Source organism: Muscardinus avellanarius, assembly GCF_963383645.1.
Source record: "Muscardinus avellanarius genome assembly, chromosome: 1".
Lineage (NCBI taxonomy): Eukaryota > Metazoa > Chordata > Mammalia > Rodentia > Gliridae > Muscardinus > Muscardinus avellanarius.
In genome coordinates this window covers 64,501,608-64,512,934 of record NC_137786.1, presented here as the reverse complement: position 1 = coordinate 64,512,934, position 11,327 = coordinate 64,501,608, and the positions used below count along the sequence as shown (strand labels likewise).

General features: G+C 50.3%; 1 protein-coding gene across 1 annotated transcript; it reads left to right on the top strand.

Annotated features, from left to right (window-relative positions):
• Nucleotides 1-1,073: 1,073 nt before the first annotated feature.
• Nucleotides 1,074-8,969, top strand: OTP (orthopedia homeobox; the record flags this gene model as incomplete). Its single annotated transcript, XM_080697704.1, has 3 exons — nt 1,074-1,110; nt 2,369-2,778; nt 8,439-8,969. The coding sequence occupies 3 exons, from the start codon at nt 1,074-1,076 to the stop codon at nt 8,967-8,969; spliced, it is 978 nt and encodes a 325-aa protein (XP_080553830.1).
• Between the last annotated feature and the right edge of the window lie 2,358 nt (nt 8,970-11,327).

Sequence of the window (11,327 nt, the reverse complement as noted above, 5' to 3'; positions counted from 1 at the left end):
ACTTTGTTGTTGGCTGGCTCTGAAAAATCAGAACATTAGAAATGGTTCGCTTCACTTGTGCAAAGCACTTTAAATTGTTCAAGTAGTTTAACATATTCAAGAGGAAAATAAAGAACATTTAACTTTATTTACAGCCTTAAGTGGAGTTGGGAGCCGAGTTTAACTTAGAAACTTTGACCGAAAGACTGGGTCGGGGGCCAGGAGGCGAGCGAGGACCGGGCAGGGGAGCGGGGCCCGGGAGGAGCCTGGCGGGAAGGGTGCGGAGCGCCCACGAGCCCTGAGCGCAGGCCCCGGGAGCCCCGGCGCCCGCAGGCCGGGAGCCGGCACCTCTGGGCGCTCTGCGCCGCCTCGGAGATGGCTCTCTGTCAGGCCTCGGGGCTCAGCCAGGGCGCCTAGGGGTTTGGCGCAGGCCTGCCGGGTAGCCGGGGAATCTAGGCTTGGTGTGAAGGCCGCAGAGCGCCCGGGTCTTAGCCACAGCAGCACAGAGTCGCCTGGAGCTCTTAGGAGGGGGCGACCTTCGGGTCACGCGGGGGTCAAGCCCCGCTCTGGTCCCAACCTGCCCTTATTCCAGAAAGATGCTGCGCCCGCGACACAGCTGGACCCGACCCGGGGAAGGAAAGGTGTGCCTGGAGACAGCCCCTGGGAAGAGCTGTCGGAGGCCGGGCTGGGAGCCCTGGGCGAGGCCAAGGCTGCGGCCGCTGCTGCAGCTGCCGCTCGGGGCTGGAGCTGCCAGGGCTGGGGCCGCCGCCGCCTCCTCCGGGCGGGCGGGCGCGGGCGGGCGGGCGGGCGGGCGGAGTGGGGGACTCTCCGGGCGCTGACATTTGCAGGCTGCCCTCCTGATTGGTCCCCTCGTCGAGCTGCTCACGGGTTCATTCAACTGTTAAGCACCTCCCCGTCTCTCTAAAGGACATTATAATGCAAGAAGCCCCCTTTTTAACCACAAACCGAATTTTCTTTCATTTAGGTGATCTATATATATCTATATCGTATAGCTTATAGCTTATATCTATTTTAAATAACTTAAAGCCGCTAAAATTTGGGGGGGAACAGCTTTCGCCCTGGAGCGGTGCGCGATGCTGTCTCACGCCGACCTCCTGGACGCCCGGCTGGGTGAGTGCGCGCCTCTGGCCCCGGCAGCCAAGAGAAGCCGGGGCAGGAAATTGTCAATTTGTTCCTTATTTTACCTTAATGCGCCCTAAATGGACTAATTTCTTTAAAAGTAATTGTGCTGCATTAAAGTTTAATTTGATTTAACATCGTCTTTTAAAAAAAATCTATGGAATATGTGGATCCCAAAAAGGAGTTGGGGGGACGTTGTTACTTTTTGTTTTTCTGATTTTTTCCCGTACTCCCTCCCCTTTATTATTTTTTTTTCGGAAGGCGATCTACTCCCTGATAATTTGTTTGAAGGTGTCTCTCTTTTTCTTTCCTGTTTACTCTTATTTGGGATTTCTTTCTCCCCCCCCTCTTTCCCCACTGTCTTCTCCCTTTCTTTTCTAGTGTAAGTCTAGTTGAATTTGTTTTTTTTTATATATTAAAAAAAATCTGGCGTGGAGGAGACACTGCTGCCATGAGGTGGATTTGCTAAGTGTGGTGGTTGAGGAGGAGGACCGCCAAATCCGTCCCCACAGCCATCTCTCTGCCTTCCCCGGGAGACTCACGTTGCCGATGGCTGAGAGAAACAAGCCTTTTATTTCTCTGGAAAGCAAAGTTGAATCCTCTAAAGTTTGATTCACTGGTGTGCCTACAGTTAACTCTAGTCTCTTTTATGCCTTCTGGGTCGTGGAGCTCTGGGTTTCCGGTTTGGGAATCTTTTAGTGATGGATGCGACTCCATTTTCCAGACGCTTTCTCTGATTTGAGGGGGAGGCGGAGCTGATTTGAGTTGATTTCGGGGGGTGGAAGGCTCGGAGACTTACTCTTCTTCGGAAAGTGAGAGGTAAACTTCCTCAGGCTGCCTAAACCCAGGTGGGGCGGCAAGCCGGGAATCTCTTTCGTTTTCTTTCTGTATTCTCCAGCTCCCAGCCCAAGAATTTGCTCGGGGTTTCTTGGAGCGCCTGCGGGTGCGGTTTCCGCAGGGGCTCCGGAGGCCTGTTTTATTGACCGGCCAGGGAGCTTTTCCTGGTAAAGGAAAGCACGTGCCGTTCACTACCGGAGCCGGCTGCCGAGAGAGGGCGGAGGGCTAGATGTTATTTCAGCCCGGGTCCGAATCCTGGGGAGCTCAGCTGAGCACCCCGGGAGTTTCCTCGTAGGGCCAGCGCGGGCGCGAAGGGAGCGGAAGATGGGGATGGAGCCGCAGCTCGCGGGGAAGACAGCCCGTCCTGGCGTCGCCAGGAAAGTAGTGACCGCCCATCCCCTTGCCTCCGTAGGTATGAAAGATGCCGCCGAGCTTCTGGGCCACCGGGAGGCGGTGAAGTGTAGGCTGGGCGTGGGGGGCTCCGACCCCGGGGGCCATCCCGGGGACCTGGCGCCCAACTCCGACCCGGTCGAGGGAGCCACTCTGCTACCCGGGGAGGACATAACCACGGTGGGCTCCACCCCGGCTTCGCTGGCGGTGAGCGCCAAAGACCCGGACAAGCAGCCCGGGCCTCAGGGCGGCCCGAACCCCAGCCAAGCCGGCCAGCAGCAGGGGCAGCAGAAGCAGAAGCGCCACCGGACGCGCTTCACTCCGGCTCAGCTCAACGAGTTGGAGAGGAGCTTTGCCAAGACTCACTACCCCGACATCTTCATGCGTGAGGAGCTGGCGCTGCGTATCGGGCTGACCGAGTCCCGAGTGCAGGTACCCGGGATTTGGGCTCCGGGGCAGAACGGAAGGAGGGAGCGCGCGGGGGGGGGGGCTTTGGATCCCAGGAGCCCGGTCTTCCTTCCCCTGCCCGCATCCAGCGCCGCCTAAGCGTCCTGGGAGGAGTTAGCGCGCCTTCTCTGCGCAGAAAGTGGCCCGGTCGCCTTCTCGCAGTGAACGCGCCAGGCCCGTTCCCCACCTCGCTGAGATTCGTCAAAGCAGAGATCGCCCTGTCGGGTCGGCTTCACTGTCCGCCAGAGAAGGCAACTTCCGAGTCTCCCAGGCCGCCAAGCTCAGGGCGCGCCTCAGTTCTAGCTCTGCTTATTGACAAATATTTCATTACTCCCTGAGTTTGTGTTAAGTTTTTGGATAAAAGGGGGATAAAATAATTACACAGAAAGCATAAAGAGAGGAAATAAGGCGTATTGAGAGTCTTTTTTTTTTAAGCTACAGTGGGATTTCACGGTGTGGATTTATTTTCTTAAATATCACACTCCACTCTCAGGCGAAATACCTTCGATATTTGCAAGGAGTTTGAACTTCGGTGGTCTACCAATGCCTTGGGAGTGACTAGGAGATTCTCTGCAGCTTTTGAGCTGGTGTGTGTGTGTGTGTGTGTGTGTGTGTGTGTGTGTGTGTGTGTTGTTGTTTGTTTCGTTTTAGATTTCCAGAAGAAAACTGGGGGGTAGTATGGTCTGGAAAATGAAGGCTTTCTATTGGAGATTTCCTGCCCCAAAACAAAATATTTACAGTTTGAAAGGTTGACCCCCTTATTCTCATCCAACTTCCTTCCAGTTGTAAATTATATATAACTGAGAAATCACACTTTTCCAGAAATTGGGGAACAAAAGCATAAAACTAGCGAACCCTAGATTTCTTCCCGCTTTTCTAAAACAATAAAAGTAACACTAAATGTTTAGGGACCGGTGCCTGGATATGAAATTCCAAAACACAGCAGTTCACAGCGTCTGGAGCTATCCACGGTGCTGAAAACCCTTTCTTTGCTATCTTGCACGTGGGTATTTTCTGTTCAGCATATTTAGTGTCAACCTGATTAAATTTATTAAACCAGTGCTATCTGCTTTGAAAAATTAACTTTAAAGATCTGAGATATTTTACATGTGATCTGAGAAGTGATCAGTGAGAGTATCCATAGTCATGGTATTGGATAGTTGGGATTCTGGCATTTTAAAGATAAGTAATCTAAACCTAAACGGTAAAAGTAATACATGTGGTGTTCTAACAGTAAATAAATGCCATTGGGAACTTCAAATGGTCAAATTAATAGCATAATATTCCAAGTATAATATGATGATTAACATTTTTATTAAATATAAGTCCAGGTAGTTTTGTTAGTGAACTCTAAAAGGCCTGAACTTGTGGCCGCTGAAATTACAAACCAAAAGAGTGCCAATTGCATCGCACAGATATGCTATTAGCATCCTTTAAGTCCTTTATCTTTCATCTTTTTTAAAATCGGAAGCTCATCTTTTATCTTTCATTTTTTTAAAGCCGGAGTTCAAGCCTTTATAGAAATACACAAGGTCAGTGCTATGCTAACAGCGATACTTGACTATCAATTCAATGTTGTAGGGTTTAAATTCATAAATTTGCTTTTTGTCCCTCAAGAGAAATGTTAGCCCTTTTTGTTTTGTTTGAAAGAGTAAAATGCTGTGTCTTAACCTAAACATACTGGCAAGTAGTTCAAATTAAAATAGAACTTAGAATCACAAATAAAATATAATCATACAACTGATTTTATGAAAAGAAACAAGCCCTATTAAGCTTTCTTAGGTCTTCCAAAGGTTAATGATAGGGATTCTTTTAATAGAAAAAGTTGCAAATGAAGTAAAATATAAACTATGTGATAGAAATTGTTATTTTTAAAAGTACACAAAAGAATACACAAGAAGAAAGAGACAAAGTACTCTAATTGTTCTAGCATAATGTTCAAGCAAAGATAATAGCTTGAGGCTGTTGATAGAAACGATTTAATAGAATGGCAATTTCAATATTTTTAAAAATAATGTTTCATAGTTTAAAAAGTAATCAGATCAACATAACCTTCTTAATTAACATTTCAAAATGATTAACATTATGTAATGTAATGCAAAAATAATTTATGGAAAATGTATTTACTTCACAATTCACTGTACCATTGCTCCTTGACCAAATTCAAATTAAATAGTAATTGGTTTATGCTCTTATATGATGAGTACGGCATAGTTTTCTTTATAGTTAACAGATTGCCACACATTCTTTTCAGTATGTGGGCCACTGCACCGATTAAAAATGATCTAAACATTTAATTTATTGCAATTGTATGTTTTCAGAGATGCTTTTTGATTCTAGGCTAAATTGTCCAATGTACTTATTTTTATCTATTTTTGTCATACATCACACATTTAAGTATTTATGAAGGCACCTCTACTCACAAGGAGGCCAATTCCATGTCTGATACCGCTCCCCTTTTCTGGCTAGTGTAATAAAACCGTTCCTTTTATAGCATGCCATTATTAGAAACCAATTTCAGAATTATTTATAACCTGGAATGGCTTATTAAGCAGCAATGCGAGAATCATGCAAATTATGCGATCAAATGCAATATAATAAGCATAATCATTAGTCTCTAGCACGGATTAATTAACTTTCAATATTTTATTTACATAAAAACCAAATCAGTGAAATAACTTCTGCACAGTCAGGCTTGCCTTTCAATATTTTATATGAACAAAAATAATGTGCTGTAATTCCATTGACCGTGTCCCCCAGAATGGCCCTGTCACCTGCCACGTCTTAATAGGGGGACAAGCTGAGAGTATTTTCTAGTTTTCTAATGGAATGAGAAATTGCATTTTCTTCCTCTCCCAGCACTATTAAAGTGTAATGAATTCGGCCCAGAGTTCACGGCTGGCTGATCGAAATGAACCTGAGATCTAGGCTTTAATACAGCTCCCCAGATTTCCTCCCAAATCCTCACATTAATCACTTGCTGGATTCCAATGAGATCTTCATAAAACGTTTGTTTCGAGGGGTAAAAAGTAATATTCTTTCTTTCTCCCCTTCTTTCTCTGTTCCTGAGCCATTTATAGCTGGGGAATTAAATGGGCTATATATTTTAAAATACATTTACAGTATGTCTATATTACTGTAACAGCAGATATCATGAAAGTGGATTTTTAGATTCCAACCTCCATTAGATTCTCACTGTTGTATTAAGCATTTTCTGGGAAGAGCCGCATTTCAAACTGAGTACAAAGCTGCCTGGTGGCTGCGGTTAATATATTTCCTGGAGTTGTCATCTGTGCATTCTGAAAATCTCCCTTAGGTTTTGCCTGCATTTTAATCCGTCATGCTCTAGTTTTCAAGTGGAAACATTCACATTTTAAAAACATATGCATCATCGCTTGGAACGGAGGTGCTCAGATCCCATGCAGATTTTTTTCCCCAACCCCAGTAAGCCATGGAACATAAAAAAATTTGTAGCCATCATTTGACTACTAACCCTCAAACATAATTGAGCACAATTTTTCGATTATTCCTATGATATTTAGTTCTTTAACAGCTTTTTTTTTTTTTTTCTGCCGGTGCCTGAGCAGATCCTAGATTCAGGAACCTTTCTGAAAGTGATGTTTGCTATTGAAATTCTCCTGGACAATTTCCTCCCCTTTTCTCTCCTGCTTCTCTCTCATTCCTTTCTCCACCTCATGCTCTCCAACCAAACATCTCAGGACTCACTAGCTCTGGCAAGGTGTTAGGTACTGGTCTTGACTTTGGAAGATACCACTCAAAATATATCTGGATGCCGCATATTTGCTATGAGAGCAACTTGGATGCAGAAGCTGTCCCTATCAAGGGCTCCATCACACTCACCCCACCCCACTCCCTACCTATGTTGGGTGGGTGCTGCAAAGGGGCCTGCCGCTCCTCCTCATCTGAGAGGTGCTCTACTCCTAAGGGCACTAACAGCTCAATCTGGTCGCATTGATCCCACCTACCATCAAGGGCCCCGCTGCCTTATTAATACCCGGCACCACCAGCTCAGAAGCTGCAGCCAGGAAGGGGACTTCTGCATTTACCCACTGCTCAGACTGGAGTCGGTAGCAACATAGGAAATGGAGTAGAAGCCAGAGAAAGAGAAAGTGGTGGGTCATGCTAGGGCAAGAAAAGAAGGCAAAGGCCTACTCAAAGGGAACTCTAGGTTCAGTGCAGTTCACGCTAGTAAGCCCAGAATATGCTTTTGCTCCTAAGGGTGTGTGAACACAGGGCTCATGCATGGCTGGCTTACTGAGATGAAGGCAGGTGTGGCCATACTTCTGATACTAGAGCTTGCGAGGTAAATACCACCGGATCAGAGTAATGATTGAATCACCTTTTGGACCACAAATATGGTAGTCAAATCAAATTGGCCAATTTTAAGAGGAAAGAGTGCCGGAGCTTTGTCCCACATTATTTATGTTTAAGCCCAGCTAACCTCCAGTTAACTAGATTTGAAACTACAAGTCTGCCCTGAAAACACGCTGGAATATGTTTTTATTTTCTTAATGATCAAATTCAAATAGGTGGCGGTAGGAAGTTTTTTGGCCAGGCAGTTTATCTAATATCTTTCAGACAAAACTCTTCCCCGTGAATCTGACATCCATAGGCAAATTTGCCTGGTAGAGTCTGATTTTCCTGAGCTGCTGTTAAGAAAGAAAGAGGCTTATTTTCATTTGGAATGTATTTTTCAAACTCATCTCCCTGAAAAAGATATCTGGGTTTGGCTAAGCAAACATTACATTTGGCCCATAACTAATGCGAGTTTTAAACTTGACTTCTTTTCATTTGTATTGGTTGGAATATTTACTTATAGTTTATAAGTGAATACATGGAGGTATTAGGGGCCATGTTATTTGGGACCCTCAGTAGGTTATTGAAGAAGAATAGACTTGAAAGCCCCGAGGCTCAGGTCTCCGGAAGCCGGTTCCAGCACACCAGCTCAGCTCAGCTCAGCACAGCACAGCCCGGACAAAGGTGCCCTTAGAGTGGTTTGGAAATGGGCAGAGAGACTTGTGGCTGTAAGCTCTAAGCGCCCTGGGAGGAATCAGAAGTTGCCACAGCGACCCAAACAACCCTGTAGCTGAGTGGCGCTCCCTCGCCCACACGGATCACTATATTAACCTTTCTGCTCTGTCAACCGTTGCTGTTAGGAGTTTCCTTTGTCTTTCGATTTGGAAACTGGCTATGTCACCCCCCCGCCCTTCATCAATTTCCAAATTTACAGCGTTTCTGAAAATTCTATACCCCATCAGTGTTATGAGACATGCTATTAAGCCACATGGGTACACATGTTTATCTTCATTTGTACACCTGTGGGTCGAGCCTTGACACATGCCTGCCTGCAGGCCCGTGCCTCCGTGCACTGCGCGGGAGGCGCCAGCGTGCAGGTTCGTGGTGACCCCTGGCGCGGCTGCACGAGGTCGCGGGAGTCGGGGGCGAGCCAGGATGGCGGAGATCAGGGTCTGGGGCTGGGTGCGGGTGCGTGTGGGGACCACGGCGCGGGTCCCCGGGGGCTGAGTGGCCGCAGCTGACTTTGGGGGCTGCAGCCCCTGCCCCTCCAGGCCTCGGGGCTCGCTAACAGCGCCGTCTGTCTTCTGTCTCGCCCCCGCCCGCTCCAGGTCTGGTTCCAGAACCGCCGCGCCAAGTGGAAGAAGCGCAAGAAGACCACCAACGTGTTCCGCGCGCCGGGCACGCTGCTGCCCACCCCCGGCCTGCCTCAGTTCCCCTCCGCCGCCGCCGCGGCCGCCGCCGCCATGGGCGACAGCCTGTGCTCCTTCCACGCCAACGACACCCGCTGGGCGGCGGCCGCCATGCCCGGCGTGTCCCAGCTGCCGCTGCCCCCCGCGCTGGGCCGGCAGCAGGCCATGGCGCAGTCGCTGTCCCAGTGCAGCCTGGCGGCCGGGCCGCCGCCCAACTCCATGGGCCTGTCCAACAGCCTGGCCGGCTCCAACGGCGCGGGGCTGCAGTCGCACCTCTACCAGCCCGCCTTCCCCGGCATGGTGCCCGCCTCCCTCCCCGGCCCCAGCAACGTCTCCGGCTCGCCCCAGCTCTGCAGCTCCCCGGACAGCAGCGACGTGTGGCGGGGCACGAGCATCGCCTCCCTGCGCCGCAAGGCGCTCGAGCACACAGTCTCCATGAGCTTCACCTAAGGCCCGGCCCGCCCAGCCCGCGCGGGACCCCCGCCCGGCCCCGCCCGGCCCCCGCCCGGCCTCCAGCCTCGCCCCGGCCTCCGCCCACCCCGGCCTCCCGCTCGCTCCCGCCGGCCTCGGACCCGCGGCGTCCCCCCCCCTTACACCCAGGACACCACGCCCGCCCCCACCCGCCCCGGCCCGTCCACCCCGCGCCCCCCGCCCCGCCTCCCGCGCCCGGCAGAAAGCATCCTTCCCGCCATTTTACTTACCAGGGAGTCGACTCAGGATCTGAAATCAGACACCAATGGACTGGTTTGTGGGCATAAACACACACACACACACACACACACACACACACACACACACATGCACACGCACACACACGCACACTCGCTCACGCTCACACACTACCCACGCGCGCGCGCGCACGGACACCAGTGCACCTAGGGCGCACACGGACGTGTTCAAGGGACCGCACAATGTTAGGGGTTTGGGTCTTAACGGAGGACCAGGATCTGCTACCCACCGCCCCATCCGAGGGCCCACCGGATAGGATTGGGGTTCGCCTCGTCTTCTCTCTCCGCACTCCTCCTCTCGTCCTCCTCGTCCTCCTCCTCCTCCTCTCCCGCCACCCGGCCCTCGCCCGTCGGTCCAGGCACACCCAGGCAGCCAGCTGTTGGCTTGCGAAGGAACGCTTTCAGTTTCTCTTATTTCTATTTTTCTTAAGCACAACTCTGTGAGGGCAGAGAAGGGAAGGTTTCTCAGGAGGAGCGTGCCAGGGGAGTGGGTGGCTGGAGGAGACAGCGGTTAGGTGAGGAAGAAGAGGTGATCTTACCTATTTTGATAAGTCTTTGTAAGGAAGAATAAAATACACATGTAAGCAACATTTTCTTTTGTAAAAGCAAAAGCCACACCTCTTTTCTGCACCCTTCAGGACTGGGGTCTGTTTGCTTCCTCTTCGGTTTCGCTCTTCCCGCTGCTCTGCGCCCTGGGTTGTTTCGTGGTCGTCCTGTTGTCCCTCGTGCCCCTCGGCCACCTGCCGCCGCCCACGGTGGCCCCAGACATCTACCACCCTGCAACTTTGTACAGAGAAACACAATCAGCCCCTTCTGCATGTGCTGGCCAAATCCAAACCCAGAGGACAGAAGCGCTTTCCAAGAATGAACAAACACGTGAAATAGGATGTTTTGTGTAGATAAAGCATTCTTGTTACATACTGGTCAATTTGTGATATGTTTTAACTTACTGTCTGTGCTTATTTATGGAATTTGGTTTTCTTAATAAATGTTTGAGCTAATATAAAGCATATTATTTGACTTTTCCGGACAAGTTTATATCAAGTTAAATGTAAATGGATAAAATAAAATCATTTTCAGTATGTGATACGGAGAACCAGGGGCTTTGGTGTGCTGGATGAAGGGCAGGAGGGATCTCTTGGGAAGCAAAGGGACCGGTCTTGGGATTCTGGATTCCGCCCACTTGGCCAGATCCAGCATGTGGGACTGGACCCTTGCCCTGGGGCTCAGCCTCTGGGCAGCCTCGAGAGGCTCCACAGCGAGGCCGCGCACTGAGGGGCAGCGTTGGGCCTGGATGGCCCGAGTGGCGACCCGCAGGCCACAGGTGCAGAGGCCGGAGGCTCGGGCAGCTTCGTGGTGGGACACTGGGCTCGGGCGCAGCTGACAGCACTGAACGCAGGGCCTGAGGGCTGATCCACTTCTCAGGTGAATGGTTTGGCTCGGACAATGGAGCCGAGGGTACCCCTCACAGGCTTTCTGTGGAGGGGCGCAGCCAGGAGGGGACCGAGGTTCGAACCCTTGGCCTTCATCACCCGGAGCGCTCCCGTGCAGCCTAGATCAGCTGGTGGACTCAGGTTCTCATTGAACTCCATAGGTCTCGGTTTTCACCTCCCGGTAGGTAGGGCCTAGGTCGGCCACGGCCCAGCCCTCCCCAAAAGGAGGGCCAGTACGCAGACTCAAGCCCGGGCCTCACGTGACCAAGTGGGGAAGAACCAGACGATCCAGGAGGGTTGCACCTGTCAGGTCTTCCCCTCCGGGATGCTCTGGTTTCCCTCAGGGTCCACGCCTGGTGCCAGCTAATCTCCAAGTTAGCCACTGCTCCAGGGGATTTCCTCCAAAAAGTGGTAAAAATGGTTGTTTCTTCGGTAGCCTGAGGGGAAAGGTTGCCAGTGTTTTAAACTTGGAGTCAAAATCGATATCACAGACTTGCTTTGGAAAACTAACCGAAATCAATCTTGTGGTTTGAAATTTAATGGTCACTATAGGCCTTGAGAGGATACTCCCCCCACACACACCCTTGGGAAGGTTTCTCATTTAGTTACCACAGAGTGTAAACCCGAAAAACACCCTTGTCCTAAAA